At 35.1% G+C, this 25,556-nt stretch overlaps 3 protein-coding genes across 3 annotated transcripts; all 3 read left to right on the top strand.

The window, feature by feature from the left end:
* Positions 1-11,986: 11,986 nt before the first annotated feature.
* LOC120354781 lies at positions 11,987-13,152 on the top strand. The gene is made up of 2 exons (XM_039442484.1): positions 11,987-12,211; positions 12,513-13,152. Exon 2 carries the CDS (start codon positions 12,526-12,528, stop codon positions 13,150-13,152), a length of 627 nt encoding a protein of 208 aa, XP_039298418.1. The 5' UTR covers positions 11,987-12,211; positions 12,513-12,525.
* Positions 13,153-13,410: 258 nt separating this feature from the next.
* On the top strand, positions 13,411-14,338 carry LOC120354770. Its single transcript, XM_039442411.1, has 2 exons — positions 13,411-13,713; positions 13,801-14,338. The coding sequence occupies exons 1-2, from the start codon at positions 13,411-13,413 to the stop codon at positions 14,329-14,331; spliced, it is 834 nt and encodes a 277-aa protein (XP_039298345.1). The 3' UTR covers positions 14,332-14,338.
* Positions 14,339-16,712: 2,374 nt separating this feature from the next.
* Positions 16,713-24,746, top strand: LOC120356265 (E3 ubiquitin-protein ligase SPL2-like). The gene is made up of 2 exons (XM_039445176.1): positions 16,713-18,274; positions 24,454-24,746. Exons 1-2 carry the CDS (start codon positions 18,251-18,253, stop codon positions 24,730-24,732), a joined length of 303 nt encoding a protein of 100 aa, XP_039301110.1. The 5' UTR covers positions 16,713-18,250; the 3' UTR covers positions 24,733-24,746.
* The last annotated feature ends 810 nt before the right edge of the window (positions 24,747-25,556 follow it).

The raw sequence follows: 25,556 nt of genomic DNA, 5'->3' as shown, positions 1-25,556 counted from the left end.
TGTGTCAGGTAATGTAAATCCAGCTACTAGGCCTACCTGTCACACTAAACGTCCTCAAACCAGAATTAGGCCCAACTGGGAAAAAAGAACTTTGAACCTCCAAGTGACATAAATTTGTACAGCTGCAGAGACTTGAATAAATTTAGCACATATACAACACTCTATGAACTTTTCTGTTATTTCTTTGACACTGAACTTTTAAATTTAATCATGAAGGAGACCCACAAGTATAGTGTGCAAATCAATCCTAATAAGCCCTTTTTTCTTTCTGAATCAACTCTTTGTAAGTATTTGGGTATTTTGATCATGATGTCCATTGTAAGACTGGAAAACACACGATTGTACTGGCAACCTAGCATTGAAAATCAAGTGATAATGTCAACAATGAGTGTAAATAATTGAGGAAGTGCGACGATTTTTACATTTCAATGACAATTTAAAAATGATACCAAGGGGCCATGATGGTCATGACAGACTTTTTCGTTTACGACCTGTTATTGAACACCTGAGGAAACGTTTTAAAAGTGTGTCCATGGAGCCTAATATTGCAATTGATGAACAAATATGTTCAACAAAAGTGGGTCATTACATGAAACAGTTTAATTCAATGAAGCCCCACAAGTGGGGTTTTAAAATATTTGTTTCAAGTGGTACATCTGGATTTGCTTATGACTTCGAGATTCACTCTGGCCAAGAAAACAGTCAAATGTTGCCAGATTTAGGAGCATGTGCAAACACAGTTGTCAGACTTGCTAGGTGCATTCCAAGTAGAGAGCATTTCAAACTTTACTTTGACAACTGGTATACCACTCTACCTCTTCTAGTATACTTAGAAAAACGTCAAATTCATTCTCTTTGCACTATTAGAAGAAACAGATTTCCTGGATTGAAACTGCCATCTGAGAAGGAGATGAAGAAAACAGAAAGAGGTAAATCTTTCGAGAATGTTGCTACTGTAGATGAAGTGGATGTGTCAGTTGTTACATGGATTGACAATAAAATTGTGGCTATAGCTTCAAAATTTGTAGGGGAGCAGCCTATTGGAAAATGCAAACATTTCAACAAAAATGCAAATGAAAAAATTGATATTCCTCGTCCTGATTCAGTTGAAGAGTATATCAAATTTATGGGAGGGGTAGACCTCCTTGACAGCAATATGGCCCAAAACAAAATTGGCATAAAGTCCAAAAAGTGGCATTTCGGAATATTTCACCACCTAGTGGATCTTAGTTGTATGAATGCCTGGACACTTTACCGGATGATGAATCCTGAAAGTACAATGTTTCAATCAAAGTTCAGAGAGATAGTTGCCGTTACTCTTTGCAAGATAGGAGAGAAAAATCCAAAGCGTGGCAGACCCAGTACATCCACAATTGAGCTGCTGCTCCACCTAAAGATGTGCGAACTGATAGAATTGACCACTGGCCAGTTTGGAGTGATACAAGACTGCGATGCAAGTTTCCAGATTGTTCTGGATACTCTTACCTGAAATGTGGCAAGTGCAATTTAGATTTGTGCTTAAATAAAGACCGCAATTGTTTTAGAAGTTTCCACTGCGATTAAGCTGGTGAGTAGTCTGGAGCTTCATTTTCCAAATTATCAAGGTAATTGTACTACTTTCAATAATATGATTAAACTAGCAACTTAAATTCTTTAAATAAATATGCATACTAATCATACTAACTATTACACCTGTAATATTAGAAAATTATATGACAAAATAGACCGAACTAATAATTCGATCATATCAACCATTGTTAAAAAAAGTTAATAGGTGAATTGTGTCTTATAGAATAGTAAATTAATGTTGAATAGTGTTAAAAAAGTAAATTTATGAATTTCAATCTATAATATCAAAAACAGAAAAAAGTTTAAAAATAGAGTTACATGAATAGAGAAGCACATTGTTAAATTTTATTGAAAGATTAGAAATTACTCAGAATTTGTGCATAGAAGATTATTATTCAAATTAATAATTCATATTTCGTAATATAAAATGAGAGAAAATAGATAAGAATGATAGATAGAATGATAGAAAATAAATGTGTCTTTTCATTCTCCCCAATTAGAATTTATAATTCGGTGAAGTGTAAACAGTGTCTGCAGTTGGAGTTAGACAACTCTCCTGTTCTCCAAGAGCATGCAAGTTTTGCTTCAATTTCTAAATGTGGCTTTTCATTCTTCCCGATTAGAATTTATAATTCGGTGAAGTGTAAACAGTGTCTGCAGTTGGAGTTAAACAACTCTCCTGTTCTCCAAGAGCATGCAAGTTTTGCTTCAATTTCTAAATGTGGCTTTTCATTCTTCCCAATTAGAATTTATAATTCGTTGAAGTGTAAACAGTGTCTGCAGTTGGAGTTAAACAACTCTCCTGTTCTCCAAGAACATGCAAGTTTTGCTTCAATTTCTAAATGTGGCTTTTCATTCTTCCCGATTAGAATTTATAATTCGGTGAAGTGTAAACAGTGTCTGCAGTTGGAGTTAGACAACTCTCCTGTTCTCCAAGAGCATGCAAGTTTTGCTTCAATTTCTAAATGTGGCTTTTCATTCTTCCCGATTAGAATTTATAATTCGGTGAAGTGTAAACAGTGTCTGCAGTTGGAGTTAAACAACTCTCCTGTTCTCCAAGAGCATGCAAGTTTTGCTTCAATTTCTAAATGTGGCTTTTCATTCTTCCCAATTAGAATTTATAATTCGTTGAAGTGTAAACAGTGTCTGCAGTTGGAGTTAAACAACTCTCCTGTTCTCCAAGAACATGCAAGTTTTGCTTCAATTTCTAAATGTGGCTTTTCATTCTTCCCGATTAGAATTTATAATTCGGTGAAGTGTAAACAGTGTCTGCAGTTGGAGTTAAACAACTCTCCTGTTCTCCAAGAGCATGCAAGTTTTGCTTCAATTTCTAAATGTGTCTTTTCATTCTTCCCGATTAGAATTTATAATTCGGTGAAGTGTAAACAGTGTCTGCAGTTGGAGTTAGACAACTCTCCTGTTCTCCAAGAGCATGCAAGTTTTGCTTCAATTTCTAAATGTGGCTTTTCATTCTTCCCGATTAGAATTTATAATTCGGTGAAGTGTAAACAGTGTCTGCAGTTGGAGTTAAACAACTCTCCTGTTCTCCAAGAGCATGCAAGTTTTGCTTCAATTTCTAAATGTGTCTTTTCATTCTTCCCAATTAGAATTTATAATTCGGTGAAGTGTAAACAGTGTCTGCAGTTGGAGTTAAACAACTCTCCTGTTCTCCAAGAACATGCAAGTTTTGCTTCAATTTCTAAATGTGGCTTTTCATTCTTCCGATTAGAATTTATAATTCGGTGAAGTGTAAACAGTGTCTGCAGTTGGAGTTAGACAACTCTCCTGTTCTCCAAGAGCATGCAAGTTTTGCTTCAATTTCTAAATGTGTCTCTTCATTCTTCCCAATTAGAATTTATAATTCGGTGAAGTGTAAACAGTGTCTGCAGTTGGAGTTAAACAACTCTCCTGTTCTCCAAGAGCATGCAAGTTTTGCTTCAATTTCTAAATGTGTCTTTTCATTCTTCCTGATTAGAATTTATAATTCGGTGAAGTGTAAACAGTGTCTGCAGCTGGAGTTAAACAATATCTTGGATTTTTTTAATGAGGTTTTTTCAGTTGTCACTTCACAGCTTGTGAGACCCGATCCCGGGTTCACTCAATTGGTGGGTTAAAGGGCTTTCGGAATGGCCAATCTCTTTTAAGGATCCTAGAAATTAGATTTTACTGAATGAATACATAATTAATTGACAAATTGTCGCCTGAAGCATAGATCTATAATACACACATCACGGAGATCAGATTTCTGAACTGAAGTAATTGAGATTTGACTTTGATCGTATTTTCCTTGCAGAAAAAAGTATGCTCTTATATTTCGTAATATAAAATGAGAGAAAATAGATAAGAATGATAGAATGATAGAAAATAAATGTGTCTTTTCATTCTTCCCAATTAGAATTTATAATTCGGTGAAGTGTAAACAGTGTCTGCAGTTGGAGTTAAACAACTCTCCTGTTCTCCAAGAGCATGCAAGTTTTGCTTCAATTTCTAAATGTGTCTTTTCATTCTTCCCAATTAGAATTTATAATTCGGTAAAGAGTAAACAGTGTCTGCAGCTGGAGTTAAACAATATCTTGGATTTTTTTAATGAGGTTTTTTTAGTTGTCACTTCACAGCTTGTGAGACCCGATCCCGGGTTCACTCAATTGGTGGGTTAAAGGGCTTTCGGAATGGCCAATCTCTTTTAAGGATCCTAGAAATTAGATTTTACTGAATGAATACATAATTAATTGACAAATTGTCGCCTGAAGCATAGATCTATAATACACACATCACGGAGATCAGATTTCTGAACTGAAGTAATTGAGATTTGACTTTGATCGTATTTTCCTTGCAGAAAAAAGTATGCTCTTATATTTCGTAATATAAGAGTTGTAGGATTAAGATATATAATGAAATTTAATATGAACTTGAAAATCGATTCTCAATAAATTGAAAATGTATTTGTTTGCAATTGATTTTATTTATTGCCCGTGTATTTAGAACTCAATTGACAATTTACAAATTTAGTTGCCAGAGTTGAGCAGTTAATTATTGGTCAAAAGTTGAGCAATAGTCTCCAAAAGCTGAATTCTGAAGAGTAATCCTTTCAACCACAGTGGGGTTACAAATAGTAACTTTACTTAGAAAAAATAAAAGGTTACACACCATACATTTCATTTGTACACAGATGTCAGTTTCATGCATGATAATGCATATTTGAGTCAAACCATAAAAATTGAATAAGAAACTTGTGTTGATGAAAAAAAAATTATTTGTTCATGATTTGTTCATCGAATAGAATTTTTGGAAGATAAAAAGTGAAAATTAAATTAAATCATGCAGTTAAGATGCATTTCCCAAACTTGTAGTCAAGTTTCCGAGAACAGAAACTTGAAACCACTGTAGCAATGTAGACTCTTCTGCAATTAAACTCGACTTCTGACTTCAAGTTTTAAAAACTTGAAGTCAGAAGTCTTGGTGACTTCAAAAAATACATTTGGCCTGTGACAAGACTCAGTGTTCATTGTCTTTGAGGGCAGGAGAGGAGATTGTAGAAGAAAACCAATAAGAAGGAGAGGAAAGAGTAGATAGTATGGCCATAGCCTGGATGAGTTGGATTCTCAGACTGGAATGAATTCATCGGTCAGTCAAAAAATAGAAGAAGCAGAGAGAGAGGTTATCGATGATAAAGATTGGGGCACTCTCTACTCTCCAGAGGTAGGCTATCTCCAGAAGTACTAAGTATCTCCTCAGAATGTAAGCTACTCTCCAGAAGTATTGAACGAATTGATCTGACTCTTTGTAATACTACTATTGTGGAGCAACTGCTTAGCTTCAAAAATGAGTAGCCCATCTGAGACAGCTACTGGAGCATTTTTTGAAACTGAATTCGGCCAGTTGAAAAACAATTTGATTAAAAAGTATCAACGATTTTCTAATTGACTACTTAAAAGCATTAGATGGTAATTTTAAAATTATTACAATTATTGATTGATTGATTATATGCCTATATTAGGGCGGAGTTAGGACTCCTGGTCCTCTCTACCACACATCCCTAAATTAATACCCTAATTATTACAACCCTAATTATTAGAGGGCGTGATAAAGGGAGGAGAAGGAGAAAGCACCTCAGGAGGCACAGTTGACACCTCAGAAGAAGGACAAATTGGACAAAAATAAACCTCAGAGGGAGGAAGAAGAGAGGACACCTCAGAAGAAGGAGAAAATTATGGATGTTCAAGAAAATTTGATTGAAAACTGGCGAGGGTTGTCTCTTTCAACTGAGAAAAAGGGATTCTACTGGAGGTCCAGCCCAAATTTTGTGAATGACATTGACTCTCCAGAAGCTATGAAGTTGGGAGGAATGAAAAATGGTGTTCGCCACAATTTGACAAATAATACAAGAATAAATTAGTAACTGTTAAATTATTATTTCAAACACTTGCAGGTTCATTGCAGCATGCCAAATATTTGCAAGTGCATATTTTGATAGTCCCTTTTATAGCCCAGTCAATAAAGACATTGATTCATTACAAATTAGGGAAAGCTTAATTTTTGCAGGGTTTTAGTATACATAGTATAATATAGCCTGGAACCGAACAGTCCCCATCATTGCACCACTTGCTTTTTCTACTATGAAAGTATAGTTTTTCAAATAAAACTATCACCATAAAATAGCATATTTCCCATGCTTTATGTCACTTGTTAATATGTAATTACTCAGTTCAGTAAGAGTCAAGTGTAGGCTTAAATAAGTTTGATCACTTTTGTTATTTCATCAATATTTTTTTTCACCTTTTGCATGTTAGATAAAGGTAATTGGCAATTCTTTTTGGAGTTTATAAATATGAATATTTGAGCTTCCTCTTCAATTATTGAAAGTAGGAGAAGATATCAAGGCTCATCTGCCATCTAGAAAAGAGGTACAGAGTATTCTGGAGGCAGGCCAGAGATGGGTGGAGAAAGTAAGAGCAGCAAATGCAAATGAGTATTTACCTGAATCAGTCTTGTTAGCAAGTCTAGCTTCATTTCTAATATATTTAGTGTGTTCGTTTTTAAACGTAAAATATTTAGTTGAATACTTTTTCTTTCAATGATAATAATTCGTTTTTGTTCTTATATTTACATATCAATTTTGTGATATCAAGTTTGCAAAAAAAATCCAACATAAAAACATTCCATTTGTCACCAGGAGAGCGGTTTACAAACATGTGAACTCAAAAACGCCGCACACAAGGCATACTTTCGTGTTGTGTGGTTGGACGGGAGCTACCGCCCACCTGGGTGGGGCGAACGGCATGTGCCACTACCTATGGAAACAAAGCTGTAGCACATTCTTGTGACATCAGCACAGGTAGGGCTCCTACACCAATAGAAACACTAGCTGATATAGATCAGCTGAAATCAACGAATTTTTATTGGTGTAGGAGCCCTACTTGTACTGACGTCACACGAATGCGCTACGGCTTTGTTTACGGAGGTAGTGCATGTGCACCATTTTGTGGCCCCCCACATATGTCATATGATGTCCATTAATGCTGTGAGGGCCACATCTGTCTCTGTCTCTCGTGCAGTGTTCCCATCCAACAGCTGTGGCTCCTTTTTCTACCTCATTATCAACTTTCTCGACTGCTCATCTAGTTCAGAAATATTCCACGAGTTCATATATCTAGTTAGCATTTCAATATTCGATTTTGTTCAGAAGATAAATATGATATTATGATAAAATTTTATTTTTTTTTTTTTTGCTTTCTTGATAAAAAAAGCAATATTTTACATTGGATATTAAAGGAATAAACCAATATTTCAATAAACCAACAAACAGCTGATTAAAAATCATGTTGGTCAACATGTTTGAATTCCCTGTGCTGTTGTTAGTGGTGTCATCAGAATATGCCAAGCTAAACTCTCATTCGTTTTAAACACTCATATCACAGTTTGTTCAATGTAAACATTTTACACGATGAATAATAGCTTAGAAGTTAGAATAATAGCTTAGAACTTCTTTGGAGTCTACCAGATGGTGTTCAACAAGACATTCCATATAATCAAGATGATATAGATGTAGGAATAAATAGTGACATTTCTGAAATCATGGTGGATTGTGCTTTACACGAATTTTACGAACTGTTTTTGGACTCGGAAATATTAACTCTTGTAGTCACTGAAACGAACCGTTATGCAGCACAGAAATTGTCCAAATCCAGACTACGGCCAAAATCGAGACTTCACATCCTTATCATCCTTATTTAAAATGGTTTCCTGCAGATATAATGGAAATGAGATTTTTTGGTATTTTGCTTCATATGGGACTTGTACAGATGCTGAAGATAAGTGATTATTGGAAGTCAAACACTCTGTTGACTTCACATCTAGGGAAAATCATGAGTCTCAGAGTTGACTTCACATCTAGGGAAAATCATGAGTCTCAATAGATTTCAATTACTGCTAGGCATGCTTTTAAGTTAAATAAAATCTCATTTGAGTCATTTGCTACTGTTATTCTATGCATTACAGGGGTCCAGAACAACAATATGAACAATAGTCAGGTGAGAAAAAATCATGAAAAATATTCCAGGTCTGAAAGGGTTATCTAAAAAACTGATACCTATATTGATGTATTCAAGAGGCATGGAACAGGGTCCTAATTAGGTGAAGACTGTCAGGTGAAGGACTGGAAAAAATGTGCATCAGAGCTTATAAAATCAGCAGGCCAGTGGCATTTCAAGTTTGACCCAGCTAAATGTTTTATAATTTCATGGAATGTATCCAAAAATAATTGTTTAATAAGAGAAGTTTCCTATCAATCGGACTTGAACTGTCCCAAATCAATTACAAGAAAAGGTAAGAATTTTAAAAATTCAATTGTCATCCCAATTCCAAATGGTGTGAAGATATATATAGCCAGCCAAGATAGAGGACGTAAAATCTTCTTATAAGTCATTTCGGTAATAAGTGATATGATAGATAATCCAGCAACTCAGTATTTCAAATACCTGCTTAGTAATTAAGAAGAAATGCCTTCCAGACGTCAATGCTGGTCCAGTATACACCGAATCCAATTTGGCCAACTACAGGCAGGAAACCTTGTCTCTCAATTTCGACAGAATTTCCAATTGCCCTCCTTCGTCCTTTGTTGAGATATGGAGGAGGGAATTGGTCTTGAGTTTCTCTCTAGCTGAATTAGTTAATCCAGCTGAATCAGTGATTACAATGGTAAGGAAATGCTGAATTATTGAATCCTCTCCTATGATTTTTCTAACAAAAATGAAGATTTGGAAAATTGTATATAAATGGTGATATCACGTTGTAAAGTTAGCAAGTGATCAACATTGGCTTGCTATCCTTGTCTGTCTTTAGACATGGATAATAATATATATAGAAAATATAGTAATAAGAGAAATACCCATTGAGAGCCCCTTCATCGTTGCATCGTTGCAACACATATGGCGGCTCCTTGCTGCCATTCGGTTGGATGTGTGGTCTGTGTCCTGAACCTTGTCAGGACACAGACATTCTTTAAAATCCAGAGAGGCTTGGATATTAAGCAAGTTTCTCTGCACACCAGGTGTCCTAATGCATTTTCCTTAGAGGATAAAAACAATAATTCACTTTGCAATTCTTTATTTTAGAATAAAAAACAGGTCATTAATTGACATCTATGAAGATCTCATTTATGAAGCTCACAAACTCATAAATGGAGCTCAATCTAACTGATCAGATACAAACTCAAATGGATTCAGTGCATATGTGGAGAAAAAAAGCGGCACTAACATTCATAAAAAATAACTTTACATTCAACAATTTCTACTTGCAACCAGATAGATTAGCCATGGGATGAAATTGGAAGAAATGAGCACCTATCTTGGCAGAACCATGATCCAAACGATCTTCTTGAGGCCAAGGACACTCTATGTGACAATATTCATGATAGAGATGAGAGGGAGGCAACATTGTACCTTTAAACTACCACCTCAGTGTCAGTTGGTGTTTAAAGTTAGTGTTTGTGCAACTATTTTAATCCACCGCGTCACAGTAAAGAGCGATTTGGTCAAGTGGGCATCAGAAGACAGGTATATTTACAGATTTAAAAGAAAGTTAAAAGATCCGCAAAGCCGCAAAGTTTATCTGATTTGTCATAGTAAAGATTGTAAAGGGTCGGGCCACAGTCTCTTCTCAATAACTTATGAAGAGTTTATATTGAGTTTTGAGTTTATATGCTAGTTTAGAGGTAGGAGAGTTTATTCCTGATACTACAGGTACTACAGGTCGAATGGGTATACCTGGTTTATGAGTTTTGGGTAGTCCAAAGAATCGTGGTGTCTGAGGGTTCATGGCTGTGATTTTCTTGATGTCCCATTGATTGTTGAAGAGGTTTGAAAAGTTGTTGAGGGTCTTCTTGACTAGTCTATTGTAGTTTGTGGTAGGGTCCTGAGGAATTGGAGTAAAGCTGTTTTCTTCCATGAAGTCATTCACTTTTTTAATGTAGGAGTCTAAAATGCAGAGACTGCAATGCACAGTATGTAGGCCAAACTGGGAGAAAATTCAAAGACAGAATTAAAGAACACATCAATTCATTAAAGAAAGGGAAAACTGACTCTAACTTTGCCAATCATTTGATAGAACAAAACCACAACTTGACAGAAAACTTCACAATAGAATTTTTACACATCACCAACAAAGGTAAACTACTGAACACCCTTGAAGCCATGGAGATCAGAATCCTTGAAAATGACTCTTCTTTAATTAGTCTAAATGATCACACAAACTTTGAGTCTCTAAAAGTATCCAGTTTTTTCTTATAATCCTATTAGCTCTTATTTCACAATAACTTGTCTATTTCTCTTGAACCCTTTGTTTTTAATTTTTTGTTTCTATTTCTGAGTCATCTCATTACATAGTCAGTATTATAATCCTTGTCCTTATTACATCAGATAGCCATTTATCAATTGTTTTTCATATTACATTTATTTCTGCTACTTTTCTTTTAGGTTACCCAACTCCAAATCACAACACCCTCCCCCCTCCCATGTCAAACATTTCATTTGGAAATTGTTATTACACAAATTATATCTCATCCTTATATTAATTAATCATATGTATGCCATTAAATATTTTCACTATTTGTTTGTATGTATTAATACTGTAATAGTACTTAGTTTATATTTTTATCAAATAGCCAACCTTTGTAAATATTGCCACACCTGTAATGTTTCCCATCTGCTTCCTGTAAATATCAGCTTCAGTTGCGAAAACGAAAACTAGTTTTGGTGAATAAAAATGTTATAGTGGAATTCGACAACATCTTTTTTCCTTTCTTTATCTTAATACATTTTTCTGTTTAATTTGAGCTTTTTGCATCATTTCCACACAGCCTGTCATGACTCCAATGGAGACCCCATTATGGTTTTCTACTGCTTGCAGATACTCGATTAGCGAATTCTCTTTAACCACAGACAGCTTGAAACTCTTAGCTTTATTCTTCTCCTTTTTGCGGTTTCAGCCACATTTCTCCATGTTGTCAACGTATTTTCTTCTATCAGCGCTTCTATTGGACTTCGGCCACTTATCTTGAAGCTCTGATTTGACTACTTTTTGGGCGATCACTTCGACTTACTTCTAAATCAACATGATCTGTTCGTTTTGCAGGTTAAAAATTCGACATAAATCTTCAAAAGACACTGCATTATGCAGCACAGAAATTGTCCAAATCCAGACTACGGCCAAAATCGAGACTTCACATCCTTATCATCCTTATTTAAGTGGTTTCCTGCAGATATAATGGAAATGAGATTTTTTTGGTATTTTGCTTCATATGGGACTTGTACAGATGCCGAAGATAAGTGATTATTGGAAGTCAAACACTCTGTTGACTTCACATCTAGGGAAAATCATGAGTCTCAGAGTTGACTTCACATCTAGGGAAAATCATGAGTCTCAATAGATTTCAATTACTGCTAGGCATGCTTTTAAGTTAAATAAAATCTCATTTGAGTCATTTGCTACTGTTATTCTATGCATTACAGGGGTCCAGAACAACAATATGAACAATAGTCAGGTGAGAAAAATTCATGAAAAATATTCCAGGTCTGAAAGGGTTATCTAAAAAACTGATACCTATATTGATGTATTCAAGAGGCATGGAACAGTGTCCAAATTAGGTGAAGACTGTCAGGTGAAGGACTGGAAAAAATGTGCATCAGAGCTATCAGAAAATAAAATATGAATACAAAATATAAGTAACAACTAATAAGCGAATGTGTTCTTAAGTGAGTGATTATTTCAATTAATATAACAAACTCAACTCTTTAAGACAGCTGATAATATTGATGCCACTGTTGTGGCAACAAACTGTTTATAAGAGAATGGCGAGTTTTATGATGAACGTTCCAAATTGATGTAGTATTTCATTTTTTATCTTGTTCAATATTGTAGACTTACCCTTCGTCGGGCGCAATAGGCCTGACAGGCACAGCAGATTTGTTTTAGTTTCTCTTGATGCCGCTAGGGCGCGTACATCGCTAGTCTCCAGGATACTCGCGTCAATTTTGAAGGTGTTGAAGATTCCTCATACCAGTAACCGTTCTGATTGTGTGTTGAGGAGATCTGTCTATCTTGGCTTCTCAGGCCAGTTGCGCCTGAACTCGTCCATTTTTTGAAGGTATGTTTTTTGTTTCATTATTCATTCAGTCAGTTTAATTTGATCATTTTATAAACATAATTATCAAATTTGTGTCTGTTTTACAAAAATATATATGTTTTTTCAGGTTGGCTTCTCAGGCCAGTTGCGCCTGAACTCGTTCACTTTTGGTCAAATGTATATTTTGTATGATTATTTACTCAGTCAGTTTACTTTGATTGTTATATAAAAATAATTTAGCAGTTATAAAAAAGTAATTTAGTAATTTAGCAATTATACAAATAAGCTATTATAAAAATAATTTTGTTTGTTTTGGTTTCAGTTTTACTGGAAAAATGGCTCGAGAAACGTATGATATGACCAATCAGAAAAATATTGAAGAGCTACAACGTTTCCTTGAGGATGACGATGATGAAGACCCAGCGGCCAATGAGGATTTGGGAGAAGAAAGTGACATCGATTCACAAGATGAAGTGGAGGAACAACAAGGTGATTCCGATACAGAGCAGGATTGTGATAAGTTTAGTGATGATGAAGATACTACGAGTGAAGAAACAGATGAGACATTTTTTTTGGGCAAAGACAAGAAGACTAAGTGGTTGAAAAAGTCACCTGGAAGCACTTTTCGTCGGGTACAATCTCAAAATATTGTAACTCATCTTCCTGGTGTAAAAGGTAATGCAAGAAATGCTAAATCTGCTTTTGAATGTTGGAGCAATTTATTTACTGACGACATCCTTGACACAATTGTAACATGTACAAACCAATACATGAACTCTATCAAGGACCAATTCTCTAGAGAACGAGACATCAAGCCTACTGATGTTATTGAATTGAAGGCTTACATTGGTTTGTTGTACCTAGCTGGGGCATACAAAGCAAATCGGCAATGTCTAGAAGAACTTTGGGGAGCTGAGGGTGATGGTGTAGAGAAATTTAGTCTTGTAATGAATCTGAAGTGATTCAAGACTCTAACACGTTGCCTCCGTTTTGATGACCGGACAAATCGAGCTGATCGAAAAAAATATGACCGTCTAGCTCCAGTTAGGGAGGTATTTGAAAAGTTTGTGGAGAATTGTCAGAAGAGCTATTGTGTTGGGGAGAACGTGACTCTTGATGAAATGCTTCCTGGTTTTCGAGGTAGATGTAGCTTCAAGCAGTACATACCATCTAAGCCAAACAAGTATGGAATAAAAGTGTATGCTCTCGTAGATGCCAGAATGACGTACACTATGAAGATGGAAATATATGCTGGTAAACAACCAGCAGGTCCATATTGTTTGAGCAATAAACCAACTGATGTAGTGAGACGAATGGTTGAACCAATTGTTGGAACAGGTCGGAACATAACAGCCGACAATTGGTTCACTGATGTTGACTTGGTTGATGAACTGAGAAAAAAGAAACTGTCCTACGTTGGCACTTTGAGAAAAAATAAATCAGCGTTGCCACCAGATTTTGTGAATGTGAAAGGAAGAAAACAATATAGCAGTATGTTTGCATTCAATGATGGCAAAGTTCTGGTTTCCTACATCCCTCGTGAAAGGTAAAATGTCATTCTTCTATCCTCCCTTCATAATGACTCAACAATTGACCCTGATTCTGGAGAGCGGAAGAAGCCTGAGATTGTAACTTTTTATAATCAGACAAAAAGTGGTGTCGATACTGCAGATCAAATGTGCATGACATACAGTGTAAGCCGGAACACCAAGCGCTGGCCAATGGTCATTTTTTTTGCAATGCTGAATGTGGGTGGTATCAATTCACAAGTTATCTACATGTGCAATGAACTACAACCCCTGCGCAGAAGAATGTATCTGAAAAAACTGGCGAATGAACTGGTTTATGGAGAGCTACAGAGAAGAAGTATGAAGACAACTGGAATTCCCAGCAGCCTACAAGTTCGTCTGAAGAGATATCGCCCCAGTGCTGATGATGATCGAGAGAAGTCGCCCACGCAAGAACCTCCCAAGAGGCGTAAATGCATCACTTGTGCTGCGGAAACTGGCCACAGAAGGCTGTCGAATTACGAATGTCATGATTGCCATGAGGCGATTTGCCTATCTCATGCCAATATGGTATGCCAAGGCTGCACTGCAACCCGCCAACAAATTGTTGAATCAGAGAGTGAATCTGACTAAAAAAATACAAGTTTCAACTCATATTTATAATAGTTCATTATTTTTTATTTGTATTTACAACAGTTTATAAAATTTAGTTTTAGTTATTTCGGTATAAATCTAATTGCAGTGTTGATTGAGTCATTTTTCACAAAACTTGTAAGTCAATATTTTTCAGTCACATTCACTCGCAAAAACTGAACTGAGATTTGATAAAAAACTCTTATTAAGATTGAAATAAACCAATAAAATTTACTATAGTTGTTATATTTGTCTTTAAATAAGTAATCAATTATCTGAATAATAAAGTAGTTTGTGAAAAAGTTCCATATAATGTGTCTTTTTTTGAATTTACATGGCATTTTATGATAAGCGCCTGTCAGGCACATTGCGCCCGAACTCGGGAGGCTCGACATTGCGCCTGACGGAGGGTTAATGAATAAAGTGTTAGTTACAAAAGCACATTTACCATAATATTATGAATACAACATATGCTTAACACTACAGTGTTATAAGAGAAATGGTTATGCGATTGACTGAGTCTGCCAGAGACAAATATCATAAGTTATTTTTTGACAATTTGTTCACTAGTGTAACAAACTTCAGCACAGAGGATAGGGGTGGGAAGATATGTTTACCTCATTTCTACTCTCAATAGTATTGTAGGCCCGGTTGTAACTAGTATAGTGTATGTGGCACGTGTAGCAGAAATCATTCAGAATAGTTCATTGCTAGACTTGGAACAATACACAAGTGCGCGCTATCGATGATGGAAAACTTATTGAATGAGTACGCAAGTATGAGTTATTGTTCAACTAACACCATCCCAAGTACATGGGTGCTACCGAGAAAGACATGGCATGCAGGAATATTTCCGATCAAATGACACAACCGTTTGAATAAATTTCATTGATTTTACTGTCTTTAATTAATGGTTAGCTTATCTTTTCAACAAACAATATTAAAATTTAAAAAATATAAATTTAGCCACACACCAGCACAAAACGAACTCAAACAAATTTACAAATGATGCTCAGAAATGTTATGCATGATGCATTCCTGCAACGGCCTTGGCTGTTTGCTAGTTGGTTGGCTGTTTGTGGGTCAAGACTAGCAAACCTTGAGTAAATCATCAACGTTTTCGTTTTGTGCTGGTGTGTTGCCTGCTGATATGTAAATGTATTCTACCATAGCCACCTCTAATACAAGGCCCCGGCCTATGATATTGCAACGTTGCTGTATTATTCTTGTATTGAATAAGATGTCAAATATACATATTGTCAAATACATAAATATATTATGTATTTACATACAGTAAGTAGAGTTGAGTAAGTGACTTCAACGTCGGTTTCACATGGCTATTGTCCCAGAAACCAGAGCCTACTGCAGTCGCCGAAATACCGACGATTGAATCGATCATATTGTCTAGGGAATTCGCGGCTGCAGTAGATAAAAAATCATTTTTGAAAGCTGCTCCAGCTATTGAGAAAGAATCTATTGAGAACGAGGTGATTAAGAACGTTGCCGAGATTACTGTCGGTCAAGGCAAAAATCTATTGTGGTTTGTAGCAAGGAAATATCGCTTGACTGCCAGTAATTTTGCCAAGGTTTTGTCTGCTTGCAGACGTGAGAGATTCCCTCCTTCACTTTTTAACAAACTACATGAGGCATATGACTTGTCCAGTGTAAAGAGCTTGCAGTGGGGCAGGGATAATGAGGAAACGGCTGTACAAATTTTCGAAAAAGAGAAAGGAGTAAAGGTGAAGAGGACAGGAATTTGGCTCCATGAGTCAGGTCTTTTAGGGGCCAGTCCAGATGGCATGATTTCAGATAAAAATGCCATTGTGGAGGTGAAATGCCCATATACCTTCCGAAAGGCGAAGAACATTGAGGAGGCCATAAGGTCAAGTAAAAACTTCATTATAAAAATTGTAGAAGATAGTTCGGTGGTCGACACTGATCACGATTATTACTACCAAATTCAGGGTCAGCTGCACATCACAGGAGCACAGATGTGCCACTTGGTAGTGTGGATACCAGAAAGCTTTCTGATTGTGCTATTCGAGCGTGATGGTGAATGGGCCTCAAATATAGAGGTAAGAGGTACTTCAAGAATTTTATGTTGATCAATATCTGAGTTCCATAGATTTGACATCAGAATAAACTATTAATTTTTTATTCATTTTTCTACATACTGTGCTATATTTTTCTTGCTACACCCCATAAACATCATTAGATTATCTTTTTTCGTTAGGACTACTCTTGAATAGAAATAAATAAGAAAAATCTAAGTACTCTTTTTTCAAATTGTTTATTTACAACATGTTTCGGCCATGATGTCGTCATTATCAAGTAATTGAAAAAATATTATTCATAATGGCATCATGGCCGAAACATGCCATAAATGAAAAATTAAAAAAAGAGTCGTCTTACCGATAGAAGTCGAATTTGGAATGTTCACCAAGATGGCGGCCGACCTTTACAGTGAACTTGGACTGCTGACATTGCAAAATAATGGTTGTGTTTACTTATAATCAATTATTAATTTGCAAGTTATATGAATATTTTAGCTACAAAAACCAAAGTTTCAAAATAAAATTATTTTTCAAAATCGATTTGAGCTAGACTATAATATAATAACATAATATTATAATGTTGAAGAGTGAAGTTATTCTACTGTACCAGGTTCCAGGTAAGACAAACAGATTTGATTAAAAATCAAACTTTTTAAAATATATAGGTCCAATTTATTATTCAATAAATAATGATTTTTTTGCCTTTTACTTATGTAATGATATAGTTAGCTTTTCACGATTATCAAATCATTCCCGTAACAAATAACGTTTTGTAAAATCAACACACATTGCTATTGGGTTTTCCTCTTGTTTATAGAGCGAAAACTGTGAGTATTCCCTTTCGAGTCCTTACCCTACCAACAAATATGTCCGCCCCATCAACATCTTCAGCGGAGACTACGGCACAAAATCCCACTAGCAGTGTCCCTGATCAAGCACGCTTACAAAAGTCGACGCCAGTGGTAGCAGCCAGTGCAAAACGGCTTGCTGGTCTTACTTTCACCGCACCTTCGTTCCAACTACTTAATCCATCAAAAGCAGCATTTAGTGTACCTTCCGTATACTACTAGAGCAATTGGATTTGCGTCTCAATTCATCATCCAACGCATCCAGCTTCTAAAACCAAACCTCATCTTTGATGTCCATAAACTTTATCGTATATCACATTTCCAATTATCACTACAACTCCTTCTTGCTTCCGAGCAACGCAGAGCTTCAGACTATCTGACTCCACCCCGATCGATCAAGATATGCCGTAGCCCTATAAATATTCTTCTAATGCATTTTATATTAATAAAATGAAAATATTTTAAATAAATAATATTTTTTTGACATTAAACATGTATTTTGTGTTGGTATTTATACTAAATGGCGACTGTGAAAATTATTGTTATCTGTCTAGATCTTTATAGACTCATAAGTTTTCAATAATGCACTTCAATTGTACATACTTGTCTACACATAGACACTTTACAAATATTACTATATTATAATATAATAATATGCTTTTATTGCCGTCATGATGACGATAGAGAGAGATAGAAGAACAGCGTTTCCGATTCTCTACCTTGTAACTGTCTTCTATGAAGGATATCTGATCCAGGTATATCTGATGTAATATTAACTGTTCATTCTTGTTTGAAATAATCAATTATGTTCTATTCCTCAGGGAAAAATTGAAGATTGCAGGAGGTTTGTGTCATAAGGTTCTAATCCATCCTGAAATGTGTAAGTCCCTAGCTTGGACTCTAAACTTGTTGACAATTTTAGTTATTTTTCTTCCCATTCATATCCAACACTTTCTTATTTTTTAGGAAACATGGAGTCTGTAATCTACCCCCATGTCAGTGTAGAGAAGCCTGTTCATGAAGACACAAAATCCTTCAACGGTGAGTAATGCGTTATTTGTTTTGATTATTGGTCTTAGATGAACAATTTTTATTCGGAAATATCTAGAATCCATTAAACGAGTCTTATCCCCAAACAAGAACATTCAAACTTGTTTCACTTGCCTGCCAATTTGAAACTGTCAGACTATATTACTCTTATGCCCGGTTTCTAGGCCACTTATTAAATCTAATGAACCATTGAATCTTGGACACTACTAATTAAATCTAACTCGACCATTAAACCTATAAATCGTTTTGTCAGTGATGATGTTCAAGAGGGTGTGTGATTTTGAATTGAGTTAGTCATTGACTAAGAACAAGCCGGCAAGCGGCAAGTGTTTACCGGTTTTATTTTGTTTCATGTTTGTGATAATTTTGTTGAGGAATTTTTTAGTTACATATTTTTGCAGTTTTTCATTATCTTTGAAGTTAAATTAAAAACTTCAAAATTATTCATTGCATTGTACAAAAGTACCAGCAACTATGTCTTCTAAAGAGGAAGCAACAGGTGATCTGGTGACTGGTGATCAAGATGGCGGTTGAAGGTAGCAAGACTTTTTGCAGGCTCTGTAAAAATATCATAAAAAATAACGACGATGCAATCATGTGTGATGTATTTTGTGAAAACTGGTTTCATACGTCATGTGTGAACATTTCATCGGAAAATTTAGGAAAGATTACGGAATTAGGTGAACTTTCAATGTGGCACTGCGAAAGCTGTGAAGTGAGGTTAAACGAGTTCAAAGGGTTGAATTCAGAGTAAAAGATTTTGTGGATGTAAATGTAAAACTCGACGAAATTACAAATAATATTAATGTAATGAACCTTGGAAATGTTAAATTGTTAGAGAAAATTGAAGTTTTATTAAGAAATTTAGGTTATTCAGAAAAATCATCTCTGTCTGAACATGTCCAACCTACAGCTCTAACCAAGTCAGGCCCTACTTTGAACTACAATAAAAATCTTGTAAACGATGGCAACCTGAATATTGTGCTAGATGAACTCACGAAATTGAGTGAAAATTCACTACAACTAAGTAGAAGACTTGACATAGTGGAAGGTAAGGATCGAAATCTCAAACTCACGAAGCCAAAACTGGTAAGTGATGAAAATAATTCTTTACTTGGCATGCAAACAACTAAAACTGTGAATAGACATCTCACTAGTTCACAAAAAGCTTTATCAAATAGTAACCATGAGAACAACGGAGATTTTCCTCCTTCAACATCTAGTATTGACTTTCCATCATTAAATAATAGTGGACATTATTGCAATATGTTATTATTGCAAAGATATTGCAATTAAGGACTGTATTATAAGAGAAGATGAGTGGAAAACTGTTACAAACAGAAATGGATGTGGTAAAAATAAGACTTATGCCAAATCTGTCGGTAGTAAATACCAAAAAAAATGACAAATCCCCTTACGTAATATTTATAAATATTGTTATGAATGTGTACTCTTCCAGGTCAGATGACAGGTATCCAACCTTAGAATAGAAAAAAATCTTGAAAAATATTCAAGACTAAAAATCGATACGGAGTAAAAATATCGATATCTTCTACTGTCGACACTTGACATTATCGGCTCGGCTTGGTTGTAATTGAAAAATGAATGAAGTGAAACCATAACCTCAATCTTCTAACAAGAAGCCCTATAAAAACAAAAACAAAACAGTTAAAAATATTATTTTTGTATAAATTTGAAAGTGTCGGGGCATTGATTTATAATAATAATAATGCAATATATTTTCGAAGTGATCTGGTTGGAATTCATAAATATATGATGTAGATTACTGTTTGACAATTCTTCAAAAAAGGTGAGTTTTCAAAGTTTCATATTTAGTGTAAAAATTTGATTTTTGGGTAAAATTTGGGCTTCCCAGTTTTATTTTGTTATCCTCTTTCATTTAAAAAAAATTGAGTAGATATCTCTAAAAATAGCTGAGATACAGAGTTTGCTCGCACGGTAAAATTTAGCCAAGAAATTTAATGATAATAATATACTTTGCAGATAAAGAAGCTCACAATAAAGAAGCTCACAATTTAATGATAATGATATACTTTGCAGATAAAGAAGCTCACAATAATTTAAACCCAAAAATAACAAAATAAAGAGCATTCCAGAATGTTTGCTCCTTCAAAATTTTATTAGTATGTGAATATTTCATTTTTTGTGATAATAATGTGTAATATTCTTTCTACGAGGGTTTGGTTTTGAAGCATCTAAATTTGAAAATATTTTAGGGATGAAAATTTTCTGAAGTGAAGAACTACACGACTTAACATAAATTGAAAATTCAGTAAAATTGATAGTACCTATTTAGTTCCAGTATCAATAGGGGAGACCAGTACACAGTGGGCCACCGTACACAGTGGGACACTGTTCAAATATCGCGCTGTATTGCTCACAGCTGATTCATCAGCTGTACCCATAATGCAGTTTGGTCTAGGCCTCCTCCATATTGGAGATCATTGTTGTAACACAAGACAAGCATTCGCTATCCTGAGGTATGTATTTTAGTCATATAAAAGTTAATTTTCAATTGTTTTAATTTACTATGGGAGTGCCCTGACTCCTAGTTGGTATTCTAGTAATGATGGGCATTATCTAAGGTACAAAATCATGTATGAGTTCTTTCCTTCAGATGAAGGGTGACTTCAATATTCACCTTGAAATCCAGAACGAACTAAGCTCCAGGTTTACATGTCTACTCAGAGAATATGGGCTCTACACTGCCAACAAGACGCCAACCAGAGGTACAGCAGTCCTGGATAACATTGCAACTAACCTTGTTGAAGAACAGCAAAAGAAGAAGAGTGAACAACAAAACGATGTAGTTTGCACAAAAGAGTTAGTGTTGCCGAGTACATCTACCTGTAGTGCACCAGCCGAGCTCACTACTTCTCAGCAATCAGGCCTGCAAATGAATGTAGACCTTCCCACAACATCTGAGGCTTCTTCAATCTCACCAGGGAGTTTTGAGTCTCTGCTATTGCAAAAAATAAATAAAAACGACGAGAGACAAGCAGACAAGAAGACGACTGGATACGAGAGCAAAAGTTATTACAAGTGATGAATGGATAGGCCTAGAGACAGAGAAAGAAAAAAGTGGAAAGAAACTGAAAAATCAACCTAAATCCAATAACAAAAAACCAAAAGATCCTACCTTGATTGAGAACATAGACCTAGATGTGGGAATTGCAAGTAAAAAGAAAAATAAAATGTCTAAGAAGAGTGACCTGTGGGCATATTCAGATTCCGAGAGTGATGATGACCTGTGTCAAGACCTTTGTCAAGATGAAAGTGACTGTGATTGGGAGGAATTTCGTAAAATCACTGACATGGGAGAAGAAGAAGACCGAGAATTTGAAGAACTTATTGCCCCACAAGACAATAGTCCAATCATTTACAAGCCTCAACTAAATGATTGGGTTGTTGTCCAATTCCCATTGAAGAAATCAGTGTCTCATTTTGTTGGGCAAATTACAAGTTTTTACGACACAGAACCACAAGTGAAGTTTACAAGAGTAAGAGAGAAAACTTCAACAAGTACGACCTTCAACTGGAAAGAACCAGGAGATTTGTCCATTGTCAAATCTACTGACATTATAGAGCACTTGCCAGAACCCCAGCCTGGGCAAAGGGGAGAACTCATTTTCCCTATGACTTTCGAAAAGTACAACATGCAATAGACCTGAAGAGGAAAATGTAAATAATGTACATATCAAGTTTTATTATTATTAGCCTACTTCCTATTTTAAAAGACTAAAGTGATTTATTAAGAAGAGATGAAAATGACGAATTGGAAGCACTACACTATAAGGCAGAATAATGACACTACACTATGAGGCACAATAACATGATTGAGACACCATCACCATTTTGAGACACCAGATTGAGGTACCAACACCATCACCATCGCCATTTGTTCAGGTATGTAGGCTATCTATCTATGTAGATAATTTAAACTTGCTTTGAAGCATTTTGAAATTGAATAAACTAGTTTTTTACATTGTTAAATCCAGAAAATATTTTAAGTGTCAGTACATGTTTCATTTTATGTCTTGTAGGTTAAATCTGTTATACTCATATTTCACAGCTGTGATAAGTTCTAAATAGTGTGTTTGTCTTTTCGGTCTCAAAATTTTATAGTTTTTCAAAGTTTGGAATTTTCTAATTGATTGTGATTGATTTAATTTAGTTTAGAGGTATTTTTTTAATTTAAACATGATTTTTGTGTTTTGAATTGTAAATTGAATGTGTAATTGATGAATGTTAAGTGACACATAACCTAGCTACATTTGGACTGTTAATTGTATAAATTAGAATTGGAACCGTTTTGTGCTTATAAGCCTTTGGTACTTTTCTGTAAGTTGTGTAATTCTGAATGATTAAAATATAGGTAAATAGATTCCTAACAGTCAAGTAACCTTATTGAACAAAATATTGGATTTACTTCATCTTGAATTGCTCAAGAAGTTTAATTTTGGGTTTAATTCGTCTTGTATTGCTCAATAAATTTAATGATAATGATATACTTTGCAGATAAAGAAGCTCACAATAATTTAAAACCAAAAATAACAAAATAAAGAGCATACCAGAATGTTTGCTCCTTCAAAATTTCATTAGTATGTGAATATTTCATTTTTTGTGATAATAATGTGTAATATTCTTTCTACAAGGGTTTGGTTTTGAAGCATCTAAATTTGAAAATATTTTAGGGATGAAAATTTTATGAAGTGAAGAACTACAAGACTTAACATAAATTGAAAATTCAGTAAAATTGATAGTACCTATTTAATTCCAGTATCAATACTATCCAACTAACCCAACTCGATTCATTGATATAGGTGATCTAGGTTAACTGGTTAACTCAGAGTAAAGTCTAGCCAAATTATATTAAAAATTGATGTAATTTGTGAGCTATTTACACTGCTTTATTGAATGGATGATTTATTGATTACTATTCCCACTTCAGCTATGGGACAATTTTTGGGGGAATTCAGTTGATAGCTACAAAATCTTCATTATCCAGAAGAAGATATTAAGAGTGATTTGTGGATCACGAGCAAGAGACTCTTGTAGACCTTGTAAAGACCTTGACATTCTTACACTGCCTTTTATATACTATCTTATATCAATTGCTAGTTTTTGTTAAACTAAACATTCACCAATTTCACTTGTGCACAAATAACCATGAGTACAATACGCGTCATAGAAACCTGATTGCCTACCCAATTCATAGGCGCACATTCATGGAAAAACTCCCTTTTACGCCGGAATGAGATTTTACAATAACCTACCAGCAGCCATTAGAGACATAAATTCGGTAAAATTTTTCAAAAAAACAGTCAGAAAATTTCTAATTGAAAAAACCGTGTACTCCATTTCATAATTTTAATTTAGTAGAATAGTATATAGACTATATAAATAGTTATTTTGTATATATCAAGGCATCATATGTATAATCATGCATTTATTATTATTTTACTTGACAATACTGTATAGTAATTATATAATAATTTAGATTTAGTAATATTGACATGTCACCAGTCATATGAGTGAAACTCAAAAACTTGATGTAATGTGACAATGCAAAAATAAAAATAAACTAGTAGTTCGGAGAACAGTAGACCTCGCTACACTCACTAACATCTAAATATTATAAATATAGGATCATAAATATAACAAATAGGTTCTACTCTTTGTTTCTACTCATTCGAGTTATCTACTCATCTACATATTTATTTTCTCTTCTGAATGTGGCGATTAACCTGATCTTATCAAGTATTGAAAATTTAAGTAGGTTGGGTTTTTGAAGTAAAATTTCCAAGACTAGTTATGGCTGGAATATCGGATATATCTGATTCATATTTTCACACTCATTATTTCAATTTATCAACTTTTATTTTTTATGAGTTAACTTTCTCACATGCGCAGTCATCCGGTACACTTTGGTATTCTCAGATCCTTTAAGGATTTTGGTTAACTTAATTTTCGTTACGTAGAGTGGAAACTTTCGTTCATCACCTAGATCAAGCATTAGAAAGGCAAAATGTACAAAATCATGTGGTTCATCTTGCGTTGAATATCAGCTACGGTATTAGGGGGAACAGCTTGAATTTCAATTATGTCAAGTTGAATTTCATTCGCTTCACCATCTAATATGTTTGCAGCAAGCCGAACATCTGAGCCAGCGGCAAGTGGAATACCTGGCTGCTATTCCAATCGAGGAAGATGATTCCGTCGCAGGCGAAGACGACCTGGCCTGCATCACCTGCGAAGTCCACAAGCGCTCCTACATTTCAGAGCCTTGTGGACATTTTGTTATGTGCGGAAGGTGCGTGAGTGTACATCGTCACTCGGTGAACGACAATGACTTAGACGTGCCATTAGCAATAACGTGCCCCGTCTGCAGAAGAACCTTGGCGGGGTACCGAAGGATTTACCAATAAAGCTATTTTACCGAGAATGAGTTGTTTTGCTTAAGTAATCTTTCACCTATGTATTTCGAAGCCGCCAGACGCTGACTAAAAATGCCTAAAAACATATTCCTGAAATATCCTGTTGTGATCCAATCCCACCAAAATTAATGATGAGTTCAAAATAATAGAGAGAATAATAGTTAATTTGAATGCAAAATGTTTTTATCTCTCATAGTTTTCCAACTATTACATGAATTTTGGTAAAGTACTCTCACTTTGGGAATATTTCAAGTCTATATTTTCCGTTGATGAACAATATTCAATTGTTAATGTAGCTTTTTGAATACTAGTAGTTCTGCGAACAGTAGACCTCACTCATGAATAGCCTACAACTTTCAAACTAATGAGAAGGGCCATTAAGAAAGTACAGTAAATTGTGAAGATTTATCCATGACTTCTATTATTTTCTCCTTTGAAAGTGCTAAAGACATTGTTTCCAGGGACACTGGACTTATGAAAAGTGGATTCAATGTTATGGCGGCTTGTTATGCCTAAGCAGAATGTTTACAGTAAATTGTGAAGATTTATCCATGACATCTATTATTTTCTCCTTTGAAAGTGCTAAAGATATTGTTTCCAGGGACACTGGACTTATGAAAAGTGGATTCAATGTTATGGCGGCTTGTTATGCCTAAGCAGAATGTTTATGCTCACAAGTCGGTTTCTGATCTCATACTAAAACGAAAACAAGAGCTAACTAACTCACAGCTAAGCTGTTATGTCTCTGGCCGGTTCGGTAGGTCTAGAAACTATTCATCTATGAAACAGGGAAATATCGTGTTGAAAAGGGAAGA

Source organism: Nilaparvata lugens, chromosome 1 (assembly GCF_014356525.2).
Source record: "Nilaparvata lugens isolate BPH chromosome 1, ASM1435652v1, whole genome shotgun sequence".
Lineage (NCBI taxonomy): Eukaryota > Metazoa > Arthropoda > Insecta > Hemiptera > Delphacidae > Nilaparvata > Nilaparvata lugens.
Note: the sequence above shows the minus strand (reverse complement) of the source record. Positions and strands in the feature narration are given on the sequence as shown.